The 27,167-nt window shown below is 34.9% G+C and overlaps 1 protein-coding gene across 2 annotated transcripts; it reads left to right on the plus strand.

Annotated features, from left to right (window-relative positions):
* Positions 1-335: 335 nt before the first annotated feature.
* Positions 336-24,780, plus strand: DRAM2 (DNA damage regulated autophagy modulator 2). Of its 2 annotated transcripts, XM_081305294.1 has the most exons (9): positions 336-455; positions 2,211-2,281; positions 7,548-7,692; positions 11,988-12,055; positions 12,946-13,085; positions 19,867-20,044; positions 20,556-20,638; positions 21,568-21,660; positions 22,148-24,780. In XM_081305294.1, the coding sequence occupies exons 3-9, from the start codon at positions 7,562-7,564 to the stop codon at positions 22,253-22,255; spliced, it is 801 nt and encodes a 266-aa protein (XP_081161420.1). In that variant the 5' UTR covers positions 336-455; positions 2,211-2,281; positions 7,548-7,561; the 3' UTR covers positions 22,256-24,780. The 2 variants fall into 2 exon arrangements, with proteins under 2 accessions (XP_081161420.1, XP_081161421.1); XM_081305295.1 differs by lacking the exon at positions 7,548-7,692.
* The last annotated feature ends 2,387 nt before the right edge of the window (positions 24,781-27,167 follow it).

Genomic DNA, 27,167 nt, shown 5'->3' on the forward strand with positions numbered 1-27,167 from the left:
GGGTCGGTGGGGCAGGAGGACGGATCCAAGCGCCTGGAGTCCCGCCGCTCACTCTAGAGGGTGCGTCAGGGGGTGGGATCGCAGTTCACCCATCACCCCCGGTGGCAGGGTGTGCGTACCGGAGCTGGCACCCTCTCCCTCCTGGAGCTAAACTGTGCCAGGCGCTGGAGAGGGGCTGGTGGTGACGGGAGACTTAGGCCAGCTCCGGGGGACCAGAGGGAAGCTGGCGAGTGCAAGCTGGGCGCGGGTCTCCGCACCCCACTTGCCCCCACCCCTGACTCCCTGCGTACCCCGAGTGGTGCTAAGTGCTAAGCATTGTCTCCCGCTTCTTTCCCTGACCCCAGGCAGCGCGGAATGCTGCACTCCTGAGGAAAAGGGCAGTGGTCCAAGTATTTTCTGCGGTTTTAAGCGGCTACGGATAACCTTCCCTCCAGTCCCACAAAAACTAGATTTGAGTAAGTGTTCCTGTGATCACTTCTGGGCTCAAATACCTTGGTGGTGAGGGCCAGCAGGGAAGTTTGGAATTGAAGTCCTTGGTGACCTTGTGTTTACGTGAAGCTCCATCTACTATTCACAATTGTATTGCAGGGAGTGGTCTCAATACCGAAAGGAAGTTGCTTGTCCTGTGTGTCCTCGTATCACTTCCAATTTACAGTAGGATGCATTTGAAAAATAAAAACCACAGCCTAAAAGAATCGTTTTTTCAGTTCTTCCATATTTTAATTTGTAAATCAGTACCCCGATGCAACTCTTTGTATTTGAGTATCAGATTCTCATTTTTTTCCATGTAATTTATAAAGATGTCACTTAATCTGCTAGACTCTTTAGGATTTAACCATTGGAAAAATATTACATTTGTCAGGGGGACACGTGAGAGTTTAGAATAACCATTTTCTGTTATGCTTTGCTTTTGGCTTAGTGGTTCTGTGTAGCTCGGAAAGAAGCTCAAGATTTTCTGTCACTATTTAGAGGAGACTGCATAAAATTTTCATCTTATTACCAGTGACTTAAATATTTGACAAATATTCTAACTGGAGTTCTGTTAGGTGGAGCTTCAGAGAAAGCAGAAAAGATAGGTGAGAGATTCAAGAACATTCTGCTAACCACTGCTAGGTAAAATTATTACTGCATATTTTCCAAGTATTTTTTTAAAGGTTTCTTGAATCATTAACCATTCATGCTATTTGCTTTACTTGTTTTCTGGGGCAGAATTGAATGTTCTTAAATGATAGGGTGAATACACATAATTCACATATCAAAAAGGTCATATATGGGGGCTGGGGATGTGGCTCAGGCGGTAGCGCGCTCGCCTGGCATGCGTGCGGGCCAGGTTCGATCCTCAGCACCACATACAAACAAAGATGTTGTGTCTGCCGAGAACTGAAAAATAAATATTAAAAAAAAATTCTAATTTTGCTTAGCTGGGAATTACTCTGGCATGCTTTCAGCTTTCTAAGGTGAAAATACAGAAACAATTAGTACACTTTCGCACTTAGTCTGTGTGCTTAAAATTTTCACTTTTCATTGGCAGAGTGGTAAACCATTTCAATCTCTGCCTGTCCTCTAAATTATTAGTTTAGACCACGAGAACCTTCATGACCTAAGGAGGTAGGAATACAAGATGATTCATTTATTCATGTACAAGATTCTACTGAATTAACAAATGAACCGTACTCTCTTATGCTTGCTCTGTTCTACTGTAAGAAATAATGCTTTGAGGGTTTGGCTGTTTTACAAATAAGAATACTGTAACTCAGAAGTTAAGTAACTTGCCTGAAGTCATATTGCTGGAAAGTGGTAAAGATAGGATTTACATTCAGATGAATCTGATCTAACAACTGTGTTTTTTAGATTGCATTTCAGGGACTAGTTAATGTTTTATTTTGCTTAATAATAAAGTATCATTCTTCCTGAATCTTTATCTTTCTTTCTCTAGGAGGAATCCTTTGTTTTTCATTTATCCTTTTTGAGGCCAGAGAAAAGATGTTTGGTATAACAAGGGTTACAAAAGTTGATATCCTGGATTTAAAACATTATTTAATTTCATATATTTCACCACCATTATTTTAAAAAATTTAAGTATCAACTCTTTAAAGAAAAATGACCTATTTTTGTTTTCCCACAAACAGTTATGGATGTGTTGGCCTAAAATTGTACTGTTTTAAATTATGTAAATCAAAACAGTAATTTCATATTTTCTTTTGATATAGAATTCAGGATTTACAAAAGGTGCAAGTTTGGGCAGTTCTGAAGACTACAATTTTGTGAACTTATAAAACAGGTAATTTGTCTTTCAGATCTAAAAAAGGAACAAATATTTATTGACTACTTACATATTATTTCATGTAGTTCTTGATTAAATCTCAATGAAACAACTATTTATTGAGGCTATTTAACAAATAATACTAAAGGCTACTATTTATTTATTTTTTGGCACTGGGGATTGAACCCAGGGGTACTTTACCACTGAGATACACCTCTAATCCTTTTTATTTTTTTATTTTGAGACTGGGTCTTGCCAAGTTTTAGGCCAACCTTGAACTTGGGATCCTCCTGTCTCAGCTTCCTGAGTCACTGGGATTATAGGTATATGCCACCACACCTAGCTAAAGATACTATTTATTGTACATTATCAGTGTGTTAGGTTCTTTCCTGATGCTAATAAGTATGCAGCACAGTCCAGTGAGATTTTTCCATGTTAAGGAAAGGTTCAGTATTTTTGCTGTCCTGTTGGCAACCCACTACACTCATGTAGCTTTGAGTATCTGAGATGTAGCTAGGGTAATAGAGGAATTGAAATTTTAATTTTAATCAATAAGTTGAACTTTTAATTTAATTAGCTATACATGCTATTAGCTATTATATGGACAGTATAGTTTGTGCTGATAATATTCCCATTTTTCAAAGGAGAAATTGATTCAGAGAAGTTATAAAGATTGCCCAAATTCACACAATTTTGTTAAAAATTTTTTTTGAGCAGTAGAATACTTTACAATTAAAAAAAAATGGCTGGGCTGGGGATGTGACTCAAGCAGTAACACGCTTGCCTGGCATGCGTGGGGCGCTGGATTCAATCCTCAGCACCACATAAAATAGAATAAAGATGTTGTGTCCACTGAAAACTGAACAATGAATATTAAAAAATTCTCTCTCTCTCTCTCTCTCTCTCTCTCTCTCTCTCTCTCTCTCTCTCTCTTTCTCTCTTAAAAAAAAAATGGCACAGGGGATTGCCACGTCCCTAGCCCTTTATTATTATTTCTTTTAAATAATTTTTTTTTTTGAGACAGGGTCTTCCTAAGTTGCCAAGGCTAGCTTTGAACTAAAAATCCTCCTGCCTCAGCCTCCTGAGCTGCTGGCATTATAGGCATGCCACCTTGCCTGGCTTTAGGAATGTAAATCTGGCAATACAAATAGAATGGATGGAAGGGAAGAAAAGTAATTAGGTCAAAAGAATTGAGAATATGAATCAAGTGGGTACAGTGTGCACAATGAAGAAGGATTTTTGTAAATGATTTATGGAGATAGAATTGTTATCACTAAAGGACAGTATATGAGGGCTTTGGAGAAAGGTTACTCAGAAATCCCCAAATCTGGATAACCTGGAAAAAAATGGTAATGCTGCTTATGAAAGTATAAAAACCATGAACACTTTTTAGAATTAAGACGATTTGGTTTGGGGTATTTGTTTATTCAACAAATATTGAGTGATTACTGTGGGCAAAGCCTTCTGCCATGTTTAGGTGGATAAGTAAAGTCCCTCTTCAAGGATTTTATTCACTTGAGGCACCCTCCTAAAATGTTCATACTATAGAAAAAGAGTTGAAGGAGATGTGCAAATCAAGTGCTCTCAGAAGAGGGTGCTTGTGTCCAAATACAAAGGGATTAGGGAAGGTTGTATATGGAAGACAGTATTTGAGCTCTGTTTTGAAGAAAAGATATAGACATGTAAAAACAATAAAGCATGGAGGAAGTTTTATTTCTACCAGTGTGGTAGACTAAATTTTTGGAAAATTCCTTTTACCAAAATATCTAAGTGCTGAATAAATCACATTATCTTTAGTTGTCAAACTGAGAGCTGAAGTTGAAATGGCATACTAGCAGCATGACTCCATTGGGTGCATTTGATAGATAGTAGATAAAGCACAACTGGGGGCAAATGATAGGCTCCCTCTGCTTCCTACCAAGGTAGTTATCCCTGTGACTTCCCAAGTGCATAACTCAAGCAGGCACCATTCACATGGTAGTTCCTAAATTTCTAATGACTTTAGATGGGAATTATTAGAAACAGAAACTATTTTATTTAGATGCTATTTTAGCATTTATATAACAGATGTTAGCAGTGACTCAAATTTTGCAGAAATTGAGAATTAGTGTCCCAGAAACCTATGCTGGAGAAAGCAACTATGGGTTCTTGGCAAAGATTTGCTATGATTAAATTGATGAAGGAAAGAAGTGATGGGATAGCTTGGGACCGACAAGAAAAAGGAACAAAACAGAAGAGATTATGATAATTTAGGTAGCAGTTTACTCAAATCAAGCTTAAAATGATGATTTTAGCCATAAAGAAACTTACTAGCAAGTTGTAAATGTTCCTATTTGGTAGCAAGTCAGATGATCAGAGTCAATGACATGTGCAAGTCAAAATGACTGAGATTTCATTATTTGGGAAGTCAGGCTGAAATGAGGAAGCTGAACACAGTGAAGGATTATGCAGAATGGGGTGGAAGAATATATACAAAGTTCATGGGAAATACAACAAAACTTTTTTAGGTCTTCCAGATAATTCTTATATACATAGGAGCAATTTCTTATAATTTAAAAGTATTTCTATGTATTTAAAATTTAAATAAATATATGAAATTGTTATGTTTTCTAATTCATGTTATTAACTCATTTTTACATAACATCCTCAGTCTAGAATTTAATGGAGAGAGTGATGTGTGCTATAGACGTGTTTAGGTCCTTTTTTCCTCCTTTGTGGAGAAATTGGAAACATAATGGTGAAAAAAAAAAAAAAACAGTTTCCTGCCCTCATAGAACTTAAAGTTTAGTGTGGAAGATAAAACAAACAGGTGACCATTAAGTGTGATGGGTGTCCTGATTGGGGAAGGACTGGGTGCTATTGGGAATAGCAGACACATTCAGCTGGAACCAGAAGGATTGGGACCTGAAAAATTTGTGACATTAACTGGATAGATAATTTGGTAGAGGCAATTACATTGTGGTTGAGTCATATACACAACAATATGCATGAAGGCCTGGAATATGCATAACGTGCCTGGCATTGGCACATTAGAAGATCGATAAGAAGCTATGAGAGTTTGAGTCCTATCTCTTATATTCCCACCCTATAGGTTCAGGTAGTTCTCTTAACTGCTCTAATTTTATTGAGAGGATTAAATAAGATATGTATTTGAGGTGCTTAGTAACATTACTAACACATAGTAAACACTAAGACCTTCTATAGGGAATAATAAAGATGAGCCAGAAATTATGAACAAAGAGTAGCTAGAGGTGAATATAGAAAGTAAATAGAGATCAGATGATGCAAGGACCTTAAAAAGTAAGTAGAGTCAGATGATGCAAGGACTGCATGGACCACATTAAGAAAAAAAGATAATTTGTTAGAGCTTGGGGTAACCATTGAAGGATTCGTTGTAGGAGAGTAAGATGATCAGATTGCTATTTTAGAATTAGGAGGATTATTCTGGTTTAAGGTGGCAGCTAGATTGATTGTGCTGAAGACAAGAGGAGGACTGAGTAATGTAGAAAACACAGAATACTTCTCTGGTCATCAAGAAGTGTGAGGGAATTTCTTCCCATAACAGCCAATCAATCTGTAGAAGAAACTGTCTGAATGCCTTCTGACTCAATTAATTCTGACAAACACAGAATACTTCTCTGGTCACTAAGAAGTATGAGGGAATTTCTTCCCATAACACCAATCAATTCTGCAAATAAACTATCTGAATGCCCTCTGACTCAATTAATTCTGACAATATCCACCTGAAGATAGTATCAGGTCCTACAGGTTGAGGGCTCAGTCCCATAAGACTGCCCCTATTTCCAGTGCCAATCTTAAGACCCAAGTTGTTTTATTTGTGCTTCTCACTGACCAGCTTATAAATGGGGATTCCCAGAATCCCCTCTTTGGGTTCAAATAATTTTCTAGAGTGACTCAGTTTATGTTAAAAGATACTACAAAGGACGAATCTAAAGGTATACATATGGTAAGGCATGTGGGGAGTGCCAAGGAGCTACATTGACCTCCCTGAGCTCACTACCCTCCAGGAACCTCCATCTACATGTTCATCCATCTAGAAGATCTCCAAACCCAGTTCTTTTGTTTTTATGGAAGTTTCATTATATATGTATAATTGATTAAAATATTGGCCATTGGTTATCAGCTTAACCTTCAGCCCCTCTCTCCTCCTGGGAGGTAGGGTGGGGTGGAGCTGAAAATCCTGACTCTTTTTGGGAAGGGTGGATACTGGGGATTTTAACCCAGGGACAATTTACCACTAAGCTACATCTCCAGCCCTTCTTTTATTCTTTCTTTCTTCCTTCTTTCCTTTCTTTTTTCTTTCTTTCTTTTTTTGAGAGAGGGTCTCAATAAGTTACTTAAGGCCCCACTGAGTAGCTGAGGCTGGACTTGAATTTGCCATCCTCCTGTCTCAGCCTTTTGATGCAAGGACCTTATGGACCACATTAAGAAGAAAAGATAATTTGTTAGAGCTTGGGGTCACCATTGAAGGATGGTTCCCCAGGTTACCCATGCGCTTACTGCACCCAGCAAATCCCAGCACTTTAAGCACACTGTGATCTTTCCTGTGATCAGCACCCATCCTGAAGCTACCTAGAGGTGCCAACCCCAGTTATCTCATTAGCACATAAAAGATAAATTCCAAAGATTTTAGAACGTTTTGCCAAGAAACAGATGAAGTTTGAACATCAGCAAACTTTTTTCTTGTCATTATTCCCTAAATAATATAGTATAACAACTATTTACATAGCATTACATTGTGTTAGGTATTATAAGTAATCTAGAAATTATTTAAAGTATATGGGGAATGTGTATAAGTTATATACAGATACTATGCCATTTTATATAAGGGATTTGAGCATCTGCAGATTTTTCTAAGGTGTCCTGAAACCAGTCCCGCTAAGGATACAGAAGGATGACTATAGATACTTAGAAATATCATAAGGACCCTTCAGAAAGTTAATGATAATCATCTGGCTAAATATGATAATAGTTTAGGTTGAGTAATGGCTATTAAGGTGGAGAGAAGAAATTTAGGGGAATAAGCAGTACTTGGTTATATGTGGGAAAATGGGACAAAAAGTAAGTTTCTGGCAATGGCAAGCGGGTGAATCTTGGTTCCATTTACTGGAAAAGCAAAGAAGAGCAGGTATTGGAATGGTGTGGGGGATGTTTTTGGAGGAGAACAGCTCAGGGTAATAAGTGCAAGGTGGTAGGAATAGATGGCTAAATTAGACTGAAGGAAACTATGACTTATCTTTTTAAATTTGTTTTTCCACTTCAGAAGATCTGTTTGAAATGTGGTGGTTTCAGCAAGGCCTCAGTTTTCTTCCCTCAGCCCTTGTAATTTGGACATCTGCTGCTTTCATATTTTCATACATTACTGCGGTAACACTCCACCATGTCGACCCTGCTTTGCCTTACATCAGGTCAGTCTTTTTTTTTTTTTTTTTTTGAGACAGGGTCTTCCTAGGTTGCCCAGGCTGGCCTTGAACTTGTGATCCTCTTGCTTTAGGCTCCTAAGTAGCTGGGATTATAGAGATGCACCACCATGCTAGGCGTGTATAGGAGACATATCTTTATGTCTTTTTCATATTGTACATTGACACTGACATTTTATGTCAACATTTAAAAGTTCTTATTTTTATGTATTACAACAACAAAGGAAATGTAAAATGGGACTTGTATTTGGCTTTTTCTATGTGATACAGAAATGTGGAGCGAATGGGATAAAATTCAGTTGGTAAATTGATTAATGAATCGCGACCCCTTCATGCCTTATCTTACCAGTAAGCATTTGAAATTGTCTCAGAACCTCAGTGGAGTTCTTCTCCCCTTAACATTCAAAAATGCTGCAAACAAATGATAGTAATAATAGGAAAAGGTGGTAGTGATAACAAAAATGTATTCATTTGTTTATTGTATTCAAGGTAACATTTTAAGCATTCTTCATGTCTTAGATAATTGAATCTTTACAACATGCATATAAGGTAGGTAGGAAAGGTTATCCTCATTTGAGAGAAGAAGGTATGTTAAGTCACCTTTTGTTACTGTAATAAGTACTGAGAAAATCAACTTATAAAGAGAATAGGTTTTTGCTGCATATTTTTTAGAGATTTCAGTCCATGATCGATTGGCCCTGTTACTTTGGGCCTATGACAAGGCACCGTATCATGGTGACAGTGAGTGGGAAAGCAATACCGCTCACCTCATGACCCAGAAGTAAAAGAGAAAGGAAAGAACCAGGGTTCCTTAATCCATTTCAAGGGCATATCCCCAATAACCTGAAGACCTCCTGCTTGGCCCCACCTCTTAAGGTTCCATCACTTCTAACAGCACCTTTCTGGGGATCAAGGCTTTGACATGAACTTTGGGGAGACCTTGAAGATCTAGCTATAGCAAAAGAAAAGAGGTCCAGGAAGCTTAGGTGATTTGCTCAAGGGCACTCAATTTGGTAACTGTTGGAATGAAGATACAACCTGGGTAGTTTGACTCTGGGGGCTGTGTTATTTATTCTTTATGACATGCTTTCTAGATAATTCTGACACATCAAGTCTCAACAATTTTGGGTAATTTTTTTGAAATTTCAAAACTACTAATGATGTGAGTATTGTGGGTGTAGGTATTTAATTACATGTGCTATGTTTATAACAATTTTTTTTTAAATTACTAAAAGAGAAGTCCCTTCTTGACTCTTCTAGTTCATTCTTGCCCCCAGGGGTGACTGATGGTTTGATAGATTTCCTTCCTAAGTTTGATTTGTTTTGTCATCTATATTTATACAAAACTCTTTCTCTCTTTTATTTCTTCTCACTTTTAACATATTTTTTTTGGGGGGGGTCTTAGTTTTGTTTCATTTGTTAAAAGGTTAATTATATAGGTTAATGATTTTTTTTGATTGTTAGAAATAACACTATAATGACAGTTATATAACATGTAACTTTATATATGTATGCTACTATTTATATTTAGGTAGATTCCTAGAAGTGGGATTGCTGATAGGTAATAGCATACCAACATTTTTAGTTTGACACAGCAAATTCCCCTATAATAGCATTTCATCAATTGTGCATTAATAAAAAGGAAATGAGAGGGCTGGGGTTGTGGCTCAGTGGTAGAGTGCTTGACTAGCATGTGTGAGGCATTGGGTTCAAGTCTCAGCACCACATATAAACAAATAAATAAATAAAGGTCCATCAATAACTAATAAGTATATTTTTAAAAAAGAGGCTATGAGAAAAATAATAATCTTTATGAATGGTTTCTGAGTTAGTAAGATTCAAACTTTTATGTAAAAGTTAAACATTAAATAGGGAAGGAAGATGATGAGAACATTATTAAAATATCATTTTTAAATATGAACATCTACCAGTGTTTTAATCTAAATGATTCTACTTGGAATATAGGTCCATAACTATTCAACTTCTTTATGATGCTTTGGAAACATCATTCTTCATAGAGATACTGAATGCGTTGCTTTTGTTGTTGGAATTAAGTAGCATTTTTCACTTTATGTTTGTTATAGTTATTTAATTTATTCATCTATTTATTTTCTGAAAAATAACCTTTCCAATACAGAAAAAGCAAAATTTTAAAGGTTGATAAACAGAATATTCATTTTGGCTTTTTAAAATGTCAAGGAAAAATCTGGGCATTATCATGTATGTTTGTTTTTTCTATAGTGGTGAGGTATCAAACAAATGATAAAAGCAAATTTGGTACACTTCGAGAATACTTACAAAACCAACACTTTTTTTTTAATAATTTAAGGTTATAAATTCTAGGAATAATTTGATTGATAACTACCACTGTGCTAGAGATATACCCAGCCTAAGGAGCTAGACCATTCTTTAGTAGTTCCTAGAGAAGGCATATATTTAAGATTCATGAGGGCCTTTCAGTATTTTTATTTTCCCTTCTGAGAACTTGTCTTCTTTCACTTTAAAGGAAGTTTAAATAATTTCGGAGGCCACTGAGTTCTTATTGAGAGTTTCAGTTCTCTGATGGTACTCCATGTGATCTTCTACTAGTGCCCTAGACACTTCCTTTTCTCTCCTGCTTTTAAAATTTTTTCTGCTAATGAACTTGGTGTTACTCTGGAATCTTTCTCCAACATTTTAAGGTATTTAAACTCTAGCACTGATTTTACTTCTCCTAGGTTCATTTCTTTAATTTACAAAATACTTAAGATAGATGTTCTGCATAGTTCATTTTAGTCTGTAAGTCCTATCCAAAAGGTTTAGTTGTTACAGCCCCAAAGGACAGAACTGAATGTAAATTGCCCTTAAAGGCAAATATTGCTGCAAGTTCACTTCTCTTTTTTTCCCACTTGGTTAAAGTGGTAGGTGCCCAAGATACTACAGTTAGTAAATAGTGTGTTTTCTATTTGGGTCTATGTATTGCACAATACCCTGAAGGACAAGCATGTAAACAGATATGTTGCAATGTTGAATGGCAAGTCATTTTGATAGAAATCTGGACAAAAATGTTGTGTTACTCTCCTAGAGGAGTGAGTAGTTCAAGGCTGTAGAGAGGAGAGGCCTCAAAATTGCTCTCGAATGTTAGCTTCATAAGGACAGGGCTTTTTGTTTCACTTCCCTCCATATTCCTGTCTCAGAAATGATGTCTGGCTAATGGTAAGTACTTGATAAAAAAAAAATTATTTTGGAACTCGGAATTGAACTCAGAGGTGCTCTACTACTGAGCCATATCCTTTTATATGTTTTATTTGGAGACAGGGTCTCACTAAGGGCCTCTCTAAGTTGCTAAGGCTAGTGTTGTTGGGATTACAGGAGTGTACCACCATGCCCAGCTTGATACTTTTTTAATTGAGCAAGTATTAATTGGATTATAGGCAAAGTCAACAACAGGTGCAAAAAGGCGAGTTGTGAAAGGGCCTATGGTATTCAGGGAGTATTCTGAATAGACAGATAGATGCATGTGCTTGGTTCATGGTAAGTCAGCAACAAAGTCTTAAAATAATAAGGTAGCTTTTTCTTCATTAAAAATCAATTTATATTAATTTCTATTATGTGGAAGGTAAGTAATCTTAAATGTTGTTAAAAAAAGTAAAGCAGGCAAATATTTGAAGTACAAATTATCATGTTCTCTCTATATAGTGATATAAGTTGAGCTCATGGGTTTTTAAAAGATAAAGGGTTTGAAGTAACTCCTGTTACTACTTATTCCGTAGAAGAAATACACACATATATCTAGTGTTATGGTTTGGATCTAGAATGTCACCCAAAGTCTCATGTGGTGAAAGCTTGATCATCTATGCAGCAGTGTTCAGTGGTGGGACTTTTGGGAAGAAACTGGATCATGAGGGCTCTGACATGATCAGTGGATTAGTCCCTTGATGGACTCATGGCTGAATGGACTATTTGGAGGTGATGGAAATTGTAGGAGGTAGGGCCTGGTTGAAGGATGTAGGTCCTTCTCTGTGGGCATGCCCTTGGGGACTATATCTTGTCCCTGGCCCCTTTCTCTCTACCCCCTCCTCTTTCTGACCTCTTCAAGGTGAGCAGTTTCCTCACCATGAAGTACTGCCTCTCCACAGGCCCAGAAACAATGGAGTCAAGTAACTGGACTTAAACCTCTGAAATTGTGAGTTTAAATAAATTGTTCCTTCTTTCAGTTGTTTATCTCAGGTATTTTGTTGCAGCAATGAAAGCTGACTAAAACATGAAATGTGATAAATTCACATTTTCTTTTTTTCTTTCAGTGACACTGGTACAGTAGCTCCAGAAAAATGCTTGTTTGGGGCAATGCTAAATATTGCTGCAGTTTTATGTAAGTAATGAGAGAGATTTTATCAATCAAAATTAATACTAATTACTATTTTCTTCTTTAAACATGATTAATACTAATTACTATTTTCTTCTTTAAACACGATCGTGTCAATTATTTTATTGTTATAATTGAGGAAATGTTTTATGAACCAAAATTTTATTGATTTACTGAAATATACTTTCTTTAGCTATGATTGTTTTAAATATTTGAATTCACTTATGTGATATTTATTGTTTGCTTATGTCAAAAACAAGGAAAATTATTCAATTTATAGAAATTTATTTTATAGCTGAACTCTTCAGAAGTATGTCTGTAAAAGCATATCTTTGTTATGTTTTTTGGCAATACTTTGGCAGTGGAAAGTTTGACTTGGCCCTTTCTTGACAAGTAAGTATGGAAGTGGGCTTTTTTCCTGTATAATCTGAATGTTATATCTGATTGAGCCAAATTCTAGTAATTTGAAATAAAATGACATGAGAATGAAGCATATAAACTTTTGGATATTTTTTCCTGTGCTTATTTCATTCAAATTCTAGAGCAAATTACATTTGCCTTTGATGCTAATCATGAAGATATTTTGTGTTTTATAGAGCTCTTAGACATCACACATCTCTTAAGTTTTATACTAAATATTTATAGACATGAGACTAATGGAAGGCAAACAACTTGCTCAGACACACAGAGAAACCAGTAGTTCTATGATGCAACCTTAAAAGTTCTTAAAATCTACAGCTTTTGTTGTTGTTGTTGTTGTTGTTGTTGTTCTTAGATTAACTTTAAAAGGAAAAATCTGTGCTTCTGGATAGCAGTGACCTTTGTGAACTCTTCATTGGCAACTTTATTCCCTGGTTATTTATTACTTTGTTGTTTTTTGGATTCTCTCTTCCCAGGCATTGCCACCATTTATGTTCGTTATAAGCAAGTTCATGCCCTGAGTCCTGAAGAGAACCTTATCATCAAATTAAACAAGGCTGGCCTTGTACTTGGAATACTGAGTTGTTTAGGACTTTCTCTTGTGGCAAATTTCCAGGTTTGTGTTTTAGCCCAGCATAGGTATTTTTTTGAAGTACCTAATTATACATGTTTAAAAAGGAAGCTTGAAACATTCAGTTACATGCTATTTTTGTCTTTGCCTTAATAAAATGGAATCTACTGCCTTATGTTGTTGACCTTGTTAGAAATAGCTACTTTCACAATAAAAAAATCCAAATGCAGTAATTAAAAAAATATACTTTATTCTAACTTTTTAAAGGATCCATTGGACAGTTAATTAGCCTCTTTATTACTACTTAATTGGATATTGTTTCAAGACCAAACAGAATTGATATAAGTGATACAATCAGAGACTTAAACACCAGTTGTTTTGTTGTTCATATGATAAGTCACAATCATTTTCCTACTTTATGTACTTGTTGGATGTTTCAGTTGGTTGCCTTCCCATTCCTAGGTGCCTAGCCCATTAGGAAGTAAGGAAGGATCTATAGCTTTTCTAGTTTTTTTGGGGGAAATTTCTAATATTACTATCATTATTAATAAATAATAGTATTAGTAATATTAGTTACTAGTATTAGTAATATTAATTCCTAATATTACTATTCCTAATAGTAGCAATCAGCCTCACCAAATACACTCATTTGAAACTTGACAGTAGTGTGCTTTCTGAGAAATATATTGATAGTCAGTTTTATTGTTGTGCAAACATCATAGATTGTACTTACACAACCTAAGATGCCAGTATGTAATCTAATCTTATAGGACAACCATATATATGTGGTCCTTATTGATGGAAACATTTATGTGGTGCATGACTGTATTTGTAAACTCTCCACATTCCTGTCTGTTGATGCTCTTCAGAGGAGTCGATAGTAATAATGGCTGCACGCTTGGTATGTGTTAGATTTTGATTAATCTCCCTGCAGTCTTTAAAAGTTTTGGATTTTTGCAGCATTTCATATTTCCAGTTTTTAGATTAGGGATGCTCAACATGCAGTAAGCTATATAAGCGTAGTCTATGTGGACATTAAGGTAATGCTAGCTGCTTTAACAAAGCCTGAATTTTCAGTGGCTTATCACAGTAGAGGGTAGAGGTCTTACACATGAATCCAATACAGTTTTTTTTTCTTTTTTTCCCATTGACTCGTGGCTTTTCTCCCAGAGTAATTTAAAGCCTAGCCTGTGTCCATCTTTGGGCTTTGTCATGCCCTAGGGCCTCTGTTTACTGCAGCTATTTGGCTGAAACAGTAAATTAGGAGATGGCAAAAGTCACACCTACTTCTTAAAAATTTTAGCATATGTTAAAAATTTATTCATTAAACTTATTAGGCAGACTTTCTTTAGGGCCATCTTGACTAGCAACTGCTGTGAGATTTTGCAGTAGCAGGAAGAAATTGGGCTCACCTCTAAATGCAAAGAAAAATGGGAATTTATAGTGAAGAAGCAGCATGGTGGTCAGTGGATGGAAAATTACTGAGAAGAAATATCAGGGATAAGGAGGTATTCTGACTAAACTCACCTAATAGGATTCTTGCTGAAAGTAGACCAGGATGATTAGATATCACCTGGGGGATGGTGGAGTTTGAGGAACCCAATCAGGATCAGCAGATGTTTAAGATGGGGGATCCTAGTTAAATTGACTTAGACAGACTCTTGCTAAAATTGGATTGCAGAGATCAACATGGAATCCCACATGTCAGGGCTAGTTAAGAAGAAAGTTTAGAGTATTGTTTGGTCAGGGAAAGATTCCCTGCTACCTTGTGGTGACTCACATCATTCTACAGATTTCCATTTGCTAGAAGTGGAGGTTGGAGATCGGGGTAGCTAGAAAATGTAGTTTTGCTGGGCATTAATGTTCTGAACAACTCTGTACTATCTATAGAAGGGGAATAAAATTTTTGGTGGACAGTTAAGTAGCTATCTATGACATAAATAGAGTCCTGCCTTTTTTCATCAGTTTTTATAGATCTGTGTTAAAAATTACTTTGGGAACTGGGCACAGTGGCACAAACCTGTAATCCCAGCAGCTTGGGAGACTGAGGTAGGAGGATGGCAAATACGAGACCAGCTTGGTCAACTTAGTGACACTCTGTCTCAAAATAAAATTTTAAAAAGGGGCTGGGATATAGCTCAGTGGTAGAGTGCTTGCCTAGCATGAATGAAGCCCTGGGTTCATTTCTCAGTACCATACACAAATTTGGGGGGAACTTTTAGGGCATGGCTAGTGATTCATTGATGTAGTTGTCCTTTGATAATTTAACAAGATCTCATATCACCCATAGGGTAAAAATGAATCTTAAATATTTATCCAACCCAGTAAATTCCAATAGTATTCCCTGATAGAACTCACATGAGCTGCTTTTCTACCTTGATCTCATTCATCTACTAAGACAGTTTATATGCTTGCTTTTTTATTTTGTTTTGGATTCCTCTTGGCCTTTTAATTTTATATAAGATTACTCTTTCTCTCTTAATTGCATCTCTTCATGCAACTTTGGACCTGTTGAATGTTCTCTTCATCTTTCACTGTTGGCTTCCTTGCTGGCCCGGTTCATTAGCAGACCCTGCAGCATTTTCTAGATATCTAGTAGCTCACCTTCCTCTGTAATATAAACTTTTCCTACTTATGTAAAGTGGTGACTGTATTGCCTCCTCCTTCCTCTTTTCTTTTGCAGTTATAAACTCTATTTGACTTACACAGCAAAAATTATATTAGAACTTGGTCTGTATTTTCACTTGAAAGAGAGTTTAACACTATATTTATTTTAAATAGATTAAGAACCTACTGTTTTTATCTTTTAAATATTTCTTGTGCATCTGTTTCTATTTCCATCTCTGTTTCCCTCTGTTTTGGTCATCTTTTTCATTGCTGTGACCAAAGCCCAACAAGAACAATTTTAGAGGAGGAAAAGTTTATTTGGGGGCTCACAGTTCCAGAGGTCTCAATCCATAGACAGCTGGCTCCATTCCTTGAGGTTTGTGGAGGGGCAGACATCATGGCGGAAGAGTGTGGTGGAGCGAAGCAGCTCACATAATAATCAGGAAGCAGTATATATTATATAATATACCTCAAAAGGCACGCCACCCCCTGTCCCCCACAATACCCACCTCCTCCAATTACACCCTACCTGCCTTCAGTTTCCACTCAGTTAATCCTCATGAGGGGATTAATTCACTGATTGGGTTAAGGCCCTTATAACCCAATCATTTCAACTCTGAATATTTTTACATTGAATCGCACATGAGATTTTGGGGGATACCTACTATCCAAACCATAACACTTTCTCTACCATCTCCTTTTTAATCAATTTAGATTTCATTATCTCTCATCCAAACCATTGGTTCCTCTATATTTACTCTTATTTGCTTTTAATAAGTTCTTGATATTGTAGCCAATGTGATACTTCTGAAATGTATATCTATCTCACTCTTTTTTAAATGTGTACTCTTGCTTAAATCTTTACAGGTTCAGAAAGTACATGAAAAAAGATAGAATCAAGAGAGGAAAAATAATTTGACTAATTAATTAATTAACTCTAACGGTCTTAATATAATCTCAGTTTTGTCTAACCATCTAGCCTCATCATTCTTGTTCTTAGTGTCTCTGGTGTATATAATGCCAGCCTCTTTTGGGTTCCTTAAATAAGACAGGTTTATTTAACTCTTTTTTCATATGCTATTAGGCATGCCACAACCCAGAGCTTAAGAAGATTTAGGCTAAGTAAGATCTTTAGCCTAAGATCTCAGTACATACCATAATTTTCTGTCAGTTCCTCCTATAGAATATTTGAATTTTCTTTTTTTCATGTGTATTCTCTAAGCTTCTGAAAACTGAGTCCTCATAGCTCTTATTACATTCTAATTTTATATCAGTGTTTACTTAAATTTATTGAATTTTTTGATTGATAATGTTTCTTCATTAATTTTAAGTGCAGTGGTTTTGTTCACCACTGCATTTCTAGCACCCAACAGTACTTAGCACAAATACACTCTGATTAATTATTTAGGAACTTATTGAGAGAGGCCAAAAGACTAAGCAGATTGAAAAAAAACAAATGCTGTTACTACTACTATGGCTGTTTTCATTTTAAGAGATGCCTAGCTGTGTGCCATGGTGCATGCCTGTAATCCCAGGGGCTCGGGAGCCTGAGACAGGAGGATTGCAAGTTCAAAGCCAGCCTCAGCAATGGCGAGGTACTAAGCAACTCAGTCTCTAAATAAATAGGGCTGGGGTTGTGACTTAGTAATCAAGTACCCTTGAGTTCAATTCCTGGTACCTCCGCCCATATACCAAAAAAAAAAAAAAAAAAGCCTACTAACTGCTATAATAGAGTATTTGAAGAATATTTAAAGATTAAATATTTTAAAAACAAATTTGGGGGCTGGGGATGTGGCTCAAGCGGTAGCGCGCTCGCCTGGCATGCGTGCGGCCCGGGTTCGATCCTCAGCACCACATACCAACAAAGATGTTGTGTCCGCCGAGAACTAAAAAATAAATATTAAAAAAATTCTCTCTCTCTCTCTCACTCTCTCTCCTCTCTCACTCTCTCTTTAAAAAAAAAAAAAAAACAAAAAAACAAATTTGTACAAATGGTTAAGTGTCCTCAGTGCCCACAGAGGCATTTTTCCCTCTAGTAAATTTATACTCCAGGAAACTTAGAAGGGACTAATAAGCAGAAAAATGTATTAGTTTCCTTGGGCTGCCATAACAAAATGCTGCAAACTGGGTAGTTCAAGAGAAATTCATTTTCAAAGTTGAAGGGGCCAGAAGACTAAAACATTAAAGTGTTGGTAGGGTTGGTTCTCTCTTGGGTACTCTAGGGAACATCTTCTCCCAATTTCTGATAATTTCAGATAATTTCTGGTCTCTTTTGGTTTTTGACATCATAACTCTAATTTATACCTTGGTTAGCATGGGGCATTCTCTCTTCTCAGAGAGACTTGGGAAGGGTTAAGAATAAGTAAGTGGAAAATTAGTTTCTAAGTTTTATTAACTGCTTTTAGGTAAAGATTTTAGATCACTTACAAAATATATAAGTTTTATGTCTTAAGATTTGCATACTTATCTCTATAATTTCTTGTTTGTGTTTATTTCATTAAAGGATAAATTTTTGAGTTGTTAAGGGATATATTTTCAAAGGGATAAAATCATACCTTTTGTACAGGTATCAAAGATTTTATTGAACTTATTAATTATTGAAGCAAACAGTAGATATTATAAACTAGTTAAAAAAGAACAGTCCAAGTAACATACATTTGTAGTTAGAGAATATGGGAATGAATTTACAAATGGATGCAAAATTAGCGAAATTGGTCATAATTCACCCGGTGGTAATCAATTATATTCAGTAGAACATAATTTGCATTTGTATGGTTAGGGATTATTGATTATTGTAATTTTCTCTTGAGTTAATGTCTGCTCTTGTTTATCAACTTCTGTCATTATAGAAGATCTTACCTTATATTTACTTAGTCTCTTAAATGATATTATTAAGCAGAAAAATTACCATTAAAACCAGTTTTATGTACATCCATTTCAGTTTTTTAAAAAGTTAAATACTCTCCATTCTTTACTTTTTAATTCGTGGGATTTTGTTAAGGAGCTATGTTCTGACATTGATCAGGCTATATCTATACTTCGTCAATGTGTAACACCCTGAACCACATAAAAATAGCCCTTTCTCTCTCAAAAGGAAGCCAATGCCCCTAGCAAATAAATTACAATCTCTTATTTCTTTATACTAGGAATCTTCTCTTACCTTCATCTAAGAAAATTGAACTCTGTGTTTGTGTATTAGTACAGTTGATTATAAAAGAGGAGAATAAAGCTCTAATCCCTTTTCTTTTGTTGTCTTAGTCATTACATATCTTCTGTGTCAAGTACTGTATTGGATCTTTTCAAACAAAGGAAATATAGATGACACCAGTTTAGAAAAACAGCGATTCAACTGAAAACCTTTTGATTGCAGAATTTTAGAGAAATCTGTTGTCTTTTTAAAGCAGAGCGTACATATAATGTTAAAAAGTAAAATATAAGGGGCTGGGGCTGTAGCTCAGTGGTAGAGCACTTGCCTTGCAAGTATGAGGCACTGGGTTTGATCCTTAGCCCCATATAAAAAATAAACAAATAAAGATATGTGTCCATCTATAACTTAAAAATTTTTTAAAGTAAAATATAAGCAGATAACTATAGGAAGGAGAAAAAATTATAATTTATAGTATTCCCTGGTGTATAAGGCCAAAGGAGAGTATTTTAATTTGAGCCCTTAAAATACATTTAAATTTAAGCTGAATTTAAATCAAACCACCTCATCCCCAGCATTCCCAGCCATATTAATCCTTCTTGAACTACTCTTTCTATTACCCTTATCACCATGTAACATACTGTGGAGTTTCCTTATTTCTAAAATTTATTATTTATTGTTTGTGTAGCCTCACTAGAATATAAACTCTGTAAGCGCTGGATTTGTGTCTGTTTTGTTCACTTATGTATCTGAGGACTTAAGTAGTACATGGCTTCTAATTAAGTACCCATATTATTAAATGTAAACATATTATTAAATGAGTAAAAGAACAAATCAGTAATTACTATCATATTTTCAGTGGTAGTATATGAAGTAATTTGGTTTTACTGTAATCTTCAGGTTCATGTTAAATATTAAAAGAAAAATGTTTTAGGAAATAATATGTTGTTGAATCTGCAGAGCTTCTCCACTCAGTGAATGTCCTATTGAAATATCTGGCTTGTGCTTTTGAATATTGGATTGCCAATGTGTTCTGAGTTTCCCTTATTGACTTATTTTTTTTATCTACCTCAGAAAACAACACTTTTTTTTGCACATGTAAGTGGAGCTGTGCTCACCTTTGGTATGGGCTCATTATATATGTTTGTTCAGACCATCCTTTCCTACCAAATGCAGCCCAAAATTCATGGCAAACAAGTCTTCTGGATCAGACTACTGTTGGTTATCTGGTGTGGAGTAAGTGCATTTAGCAGTATCCTTCACTGTAAAGTGTGGCTATACTTGGAAGAGGATTGAATAACAAAAATTAAGTGAACACTATTGGTGCACAATGTAAGCAACTTTTTTGTGTGTATGTGTGGGAGGGAGTCTTAGGTTATTAACCCTAAACAAACTAAAGGACTGTAAATATAAAACTCAGTAACTGAGCCAAAAAATTAAGGTAATGTTTAGCCTGATCATACTCACTTTAAAGAATTGAAGGATGCCCTCCCTGTGACATCTAGTAGAAGTTTATGATAGAATTATAGTTTCTGAGCAAAGAGAGAAGGGATCTACTATGAGGACTGATTTGTGGTGATCATCTGGGCACATTTTGAGTTTTACTACTGCCACGTGACATTCAGTCTTTAAGAAACTTGGTTTGGACTTTGGCAACAAATATATGAGTTATCCTATTGGACCTTCAAAGTGATTTTTGTTTTGGATCTAATTTAAATTTACAGGTCTTCTCTGAGATTCTTCCTTGACTTATTTTTTAATAGTGCTGACTTGCTCATCAATTTTATACAGTGGGGATTTTGGCACTGATTTAGTACAGAAACTCCACTGGAACCCTGAGGACAAAGTAAGAACTTGGATCTTATAAAACTTAGTTTTATATTAAAGATGACTCTACGGGTTGATTTTGATATATTTTTCATTTTATCACTAACCAATGAGACTTCTTTAGTAATCAATTATGAATTGGGATTTTTTTCTAGATATGATATAGTTTATGCAGATCCTTGTGATATATGGATATTTTTAAGACATGTAGAAAATTATAATGGCAAATGTGTTTTCTCAGAAATTGCCCTAAGTGTGGATACAGTATACCCAACTGGGATTTTTCTGTTTTTAAAATACTTGTTTTCTGAACTGAAAAGTGTCTTCTCCCACATTTCATTATTTTGTTATATTTTCTGGAAATTTATTACAGACATTTGTAGATATTTATGTGGAGAAAGTATCTTTGATCCTGAGAATAAAAGAGAGGAGAGATATATAACTAAGAAATAAAAGGAGTTTATCTGTTTTCACAAACTACTGAGCAGCATTTTATTTTAATCTGTTTTATAAGTTTCAGCCCTAAATAGGACATATTTGTGGGAATGAATGAAATGACTTATTAGAGTCTCCTAATTGCAATCTGTATATTATTTCATACTCTAAAAATAGCCCTTACTAAGTTTATGTTGAACATTTAAAAACTTTTCTTAGTAGCATTTTATGAATCTTATGACTTTGGGAAGTAGTAACTTTTTGGTTGTAGAATAGGAATTCCCCTGTTTTGTTTTACTAAGTGGAAATTATATTTGTTCTAGGTGAGACTAAGATAGCTCATATGATTTAAGAGGAATTTCTGTCATCTACTTTAATTCTTAATATTATGTTAAATAAATCAGTGTTGATTTTCAGAAGACAAACTAGTTTATAAGAATTTGTTTTGTTTTGAGAAATATTGTAGATTAAATGAAATTTCACAAAACTATAAGTTTTTCTCCTGTCATTCAGGGATATGTGCTTCATATGGTTACTACTGCAGCAGAATGGTCTATGTCATTTTCCTTCTTTGGTTTTTTTCTGACTTACATTCGTGATTTTCAGGTAAGAAAACACAGTCTTGGATTTATAGTCAAACTTCCTTCGGTGGAGTAAGAGAACATTTCATTGGAAACTTCAAAATCTGGTACCATAAATAATAAGCAGAAGATACCTTCCCTGGTGTAATTGTTTGAGTTTGGGGAAGTGGTGTATTGCTAATGAGGTTCAGCCTCAAAACTGGAAATGAAAACATACTTGAAGAAATTCTTTTGTAGAATTTTCATACACTCTATACATTTACATAGACTATCCTCAACCTTTAGTTTCACTGATTCTTCGAGAAAAACAGGAAACTTTCTGATGAGAAAAGCTTTGTTTTTCTCGATCACTTGATAACTTTTTTAGGAAAATAGCACTCTCATTCTTGTTACTCATTAGATGGATTTATATCTCTAATCACAGAAATTCTATAGAACTTACTAGAGAGGAAGTTACTCTTTCTTTAAGGAGCAAACTTCTCTATATAATTTTCTTTTTTGTTCTGTTCCAGAAAATTTCTTTACGGGTGGAAACCAATTTACATGGATTAACCCTCTATGATACTGCTCCTTGCCCTGTTACTGATGAACGAACACGACTACTTTCCAGAGATTTTTAATGAAAGTATAAAATATTTCTGTACTGATTATGATTCTCAGGGATGGAGAAAAGGTTCAGAAAAGTAACTTACTACCCTCTGAAATTTTCAACCAATTAATCAAGACTGACAGTGACATTGATGAATCCTGATAATCAGGAGACATGAAATAAGCCATTTGATAAATCATTTTAAGGATATAATCAAGAGGACTATTTAAAAACATTTATACCTATACTTTTTTATCCCAGGAAATAAAATCAAAGGACTATAGCATTGTAGTTTTTTCTACTTTATTTACAAGAAACATCCTGAAGTGCACCAGTCTATACAACCCAGCCTTTCACATTTGTAAGTCACTATAAAAATATGTTTTGATAGCACTTTTATGAGAGACATTTTCCATGTTTCCAAAATAGTAAGTATTCGTTAATAAATCATTTAGAACTGGGCTTTAAAGTTTGGAGTTTTGCCACATTAATACATTTATTATAGTGTTTAAAATGTTGAAAAAATATTTTTTTTGGAATCCACCTATAAATGGAAGCAGACCTGATGTTTTTTTTTTAATGGCTTAAACTTTGCACAAGAGATTGTGTAGGAATTGATTTGATTTTGTCCACAAGGCCAGATACTATGCCGATTTATCACACATGCTTGCAATAGTTTTATGAAGCCTAGTCTCTGATATGAGATTTTTAATAACCAGTGATTGAGGTAACTAGTAAATTTACTTCTGTCATGTTTTACATAAAACAAGAGTTAGTATTTATAAACAAGGCTAGGCAGTTTGTAATAGCAGATATCATTACTATCAAAAGTCACCCCAGATTATAATTACTAGTAAAAGTAGTCATGACAGGTAAATATTGAGCCTGGTTAATGGAATGTGGCCATTTTAGAATTTACACTAAGAACAAACTAAGAAATCAAAAGGCAAAAACTTAGGTACAAAATAATAGTGATTTGCATCTATTAAAACAATTTTCTCTTTTGTCATGCAAGTGATTATATAGTTTCTATTTGAATTTCTTATTTGGGCAGGTAAAGAATGCTTTACAGATCCCTGGTGAGATTAAAGGGGAAAACATGTTCTGGTGTTCCTAGTGGCAAACTGGTTTGCAAAAGAATCTTTTGAAGAAGATTAACAAGATTTATTATATTTTTAGAAGAGATGCTTCCAATGCCAGAAGAAGAAATGGTGAAATGGTTTAAAATGTTAAGAAAGAGCAGTCTAAGGGAAAGTGCTTATGTGATGGAACTAGAGACCATGATTATAAATAAGTCGCTAAAGAAATCAGTAAATAATATTTCTAAAAACATTTGTGGACTAATAATGAGGAAAATGGGAGAAAATAATATTTATCTATTATCAAGAAATGTGAACATGGGAAGAATTCAACAAATGTTGATTGATTGTTGTCATAACTAGAAAAATTGGATACAAATCACAAAAAGGTATCATGTCTTTGAAAATCATGGTGCCACCATACCTGGGAAATATCATCCAGTCTAGATTGCTACAATTCAAGCAAACTCTTAATTCTAATTATGAAGAATCCACATTATGATGAGAAGAAATTGATGGAATCAGAGCTCACAAAACTGTAAATTATGTGTGGGAAAGGTGGCTCAGGAACTAACATGGACTTGTTTGTCCATTCTAGAATGTCAGGATTAGAGATACAAACCACACATTAACAAAATGGTTTTAAGACAAATAGTACTTGGATAGAATTTAAATTCAATTAGTTAACTTTTACCCTTAGAAATAACATGGGCTGAAAATATTAATAGATTTTAAAAAGTCAAGATATTTGAAATGTATATTCACCCCTAAGTTTAAGGCTGAAGTCAAGGAAGACAACCACGCTCTCCTTCAATTATACTTTTCCTCTACTGTCAAGTGCGATAGCTTGGAAGAACAGGTAAGACATTTCTGTTTAATTCAATCAACATTATTTTTTGTTGAATGTTTGAGCTTTCAGAGTAAGATGTTGTAAGGTAACAATTTGCAGGTACTGCAAACTAATAGTGAAAAATATATTTCCTTTTTGTCTTGGGTACACAAGAAGACAATGTTTTCTAGCATCCCTTGCAATTAATTATAGGCATGAGAGTGTATTTTAGAAAGTGGAGTGGATATGTTTACTATTTTTGTATTCAGGTTTTGAGAAACAGGAGATGTTCCCACCCAGTTTTTCTCTTTGTATGTTGAATATTGATGTCGACAAGATTGTAAGATATGGAAGAATCACAAGGTAGAAGGAGCCAAAAATAGTTCACTTTTGGTCAGATTTCAGAAAATCAACTTGATATATAATTTAGAAACTTCATTTCCATCCAAATTACTAAGATTATATTGCATATTGCTGAAATGTGTTATATTTTGTGGGTGCTATTGCTGGAATGATGTCATGTGTTGTGGGTGCTCAATAAATGTGTGAAAGAGAAAGTTGACATTTCCTGTATCTTCTGCAGTGTCCAGTACAGATTCCCTGCAAACTAAAATCTCAATAAATATTGGCTTATTAGTACTCTGTAAATCTCATTATGTACATCTTATCTGTTTTCAAACAGTCAAAGTGCTGGTTTTAGCAAAGGTATTCTCATTTATAAGGAAGGAAAAAAAATACAGAATAGACCTTAAAAAAGGAAAAATCTTTGTGAGGTGTTGTAGGTCTTAAAAGTAGGTGATATGTCTGAAAGCCAAGAATAGGAATAGATATCAAAGAGAATATCCCGGATACTTAAAATATGCAATTGTGATATAATGCAAAGAGAAATCTATAATTTAGAACCCTGACAATGCAGTTGAAAAGTGCAAAGACTCTACTAGAATTTCACCAGAGCTCAAATTTCAGTTCCTGCTGAGAAATTCTGTCCATTACTCAGAATATATTTGAAGGGAATGATAAAGTGAATCAAACTGTCACTGCAGTAAAGCCCAGCTCTTCCTCAATGGCAAATCAGATTAATTCAGCCTTCCACTCTAGGAGTCTGACTAAGGAAAGGCATAGCCTTTTCTGGAGGTAATCATTATTTCTTTTCATACCTACTGTCCTTTTATAGAAAATATCCTGCGCATGGTAAGAAATTATAAGACTTGCGGAGGAGTAAAAATTTGATCCAGAAAGATAACAGTCAATACAAGCAATCTTGAAAATTACCAGGTTGTTTGAATTATCAGGGGTTGATAACAATAATAAAAGGTATGAATAATTGAGGATTGTAGCAGAGATATGGAAATAAAAAAGTAGAAGCAATGCTAGAATATGATCTATGACAACATGGATCAATAAACTTAAAGACAGGACAACTGAAAGCATACAAAGTAAAAATCAAGAAGGAAAGGAGTGAAAATAAGAAGAATATCAGATTTGAAAGAAAAAAATCAAGTGGCCTACCACTTGGTATAAAAGAAAAGTTTGAAGACATCTTAACCAAGGACTCCTTTGAAATTGATGGAAATTAACAGAGAAAAATCAACAAAATTGAGAATGAATTTTTGCCAGGTATGTAGTGCACACCTGCCATCCCAACAACTTGGGAAGCTAAGGTAGGATTGCAAGTTCAAGGCCAACCTCAGCAACCTAGTGAGGCCCTAAACAACTTAGTGAGACCCTGTATCAAAATAAATAAAAAGGGCTGCAGATGTGGCCGAGTAGTTATGTACCTCTAGGTTCAATCCCCAGTACCAAAAAAAAAAAAAAAAAAAAGTGAATTTAAAAAAAATTGATAAATACCTTACAAAACTGATATACTGGCCTGAATAGTATCTCTCTCCAAATCCATGTTCACCTAAAAACTTCACAGTGTGACCTTATTCAGAAATAGAGTTTTTATAGATATAAATAGTTCATACTATATAAAGCTGGACCCTAATCCAATGATTGGGGTTTTTATAAGTCCACATGAAGACATGGGCATAGAAGGACAACCATGCAACAATGGAGGGAGATACTGGAGTGATGGAATTACAAGCCAGGGAATGTCAAAGATTGCCTACAACCAGACCTTTCAGAGGGGAACTTGATTTTGGACTGCTGACCTCCAGAATTGTGAGAGAATACATTTCTGTTTTAAGTCACTCAGTTTATGATCATCTGTAGTGGCAGGAAACTAAGAAAAATGATCAAGTTAAAAAGAGAAAACATCAATTGCTTACATCAAGAATGAAAATGAGGACATCATTATAGAGCCTGTTGATATTAAAGACAATAGAAGAGCATGTTATAAACAACTTTATGCCAATAGATTTAGTAAATTAAATTGACATTTAAATATCTTTAAAACACAACTTATCAAAAATGATGTAAGAAGAAACAGAAAGATCTAAAAAATAAATGGAATTGGTAATCCCAAACCTTGACAAAAAGAAAACTCCATGTTCTGATGACTTCAGTGGAGAAGTCTATCAAATTTTTAGAAGTGTTACTAAGCTCTGCACAAACTCTTTCAAAAAGTAGAAAACAAACTTGTTTTATGAAGCCAGGATAAATCCAGTAACAAATCTTGGATAAAATATTAACAATAAAAGAAAAATCAGTATCTTGAGAAAATTTTGGCAAAACATTTAAAGGAAATAGATTTTGACAATGCAATCTCTCTCTCTCTCTCTCTCTCTCTCTCTCTCTCTCACACACACACACACACACACACACAGAGTCACACATTAAGACCAAGTAGAGTTTAACTTAGTAGAGACATTTGAAAAAAATCAAAGATTTTATTTGCTTAAAATCAAAATCACTTGTAAAAATTGTTGGGGAAACAGATATTCCCATAGTACAAAAGGGTTAATGAATAGATTATTTGTATAGTTCAGATGGAAAACATGCCTTTATATTGATTTGAGAGGACTAGTTTGCATCACATTAACCAAGTATATTCGTCCTTTTTGTTGCTTTAACAAAATACTTGAGGCTAAGTA

The sequence above is a fragment of the Spermophilus citellus genome (assembly GCF_964194105.1).
Source record: "Spermophilus citellus genome assembly, chromosome: 9".
Lineage (NCBI taxonomy): Eukaryota > Metazoa > Chordata > Mammalia > Rodentia > Sciuridae > Spermophilus > Spermophilus citellus.

What these genes read in the sequence shown, in the direction of transcription:
- DRAM2 (XM_081305294.1), top strand. Translation starts at nt 7,562, where the DNA reads ATGTGGTGGTTTCAGCAAGGCCTCAGTTTTCTTCCCTCAGCCCTTGTA. An exon ending in AAATATTGCTGCAGTTTTAT is followed by an intron (nt 12,056 to 12,945) that starts GTAAGTAATGAG and finishes CTCTCTTCCCAG; the next exon opens with GCATTGCCACCATTTATGTT. An exon ending in ACTGGAACCCTGAGGACAAA is followed by an intron (nt 20,639 to 21,567) that starts GTAAGAACTTGG and finishes CCTGTCATTCAG; the next exon opens with GGATATGTGCTTCATATGGT.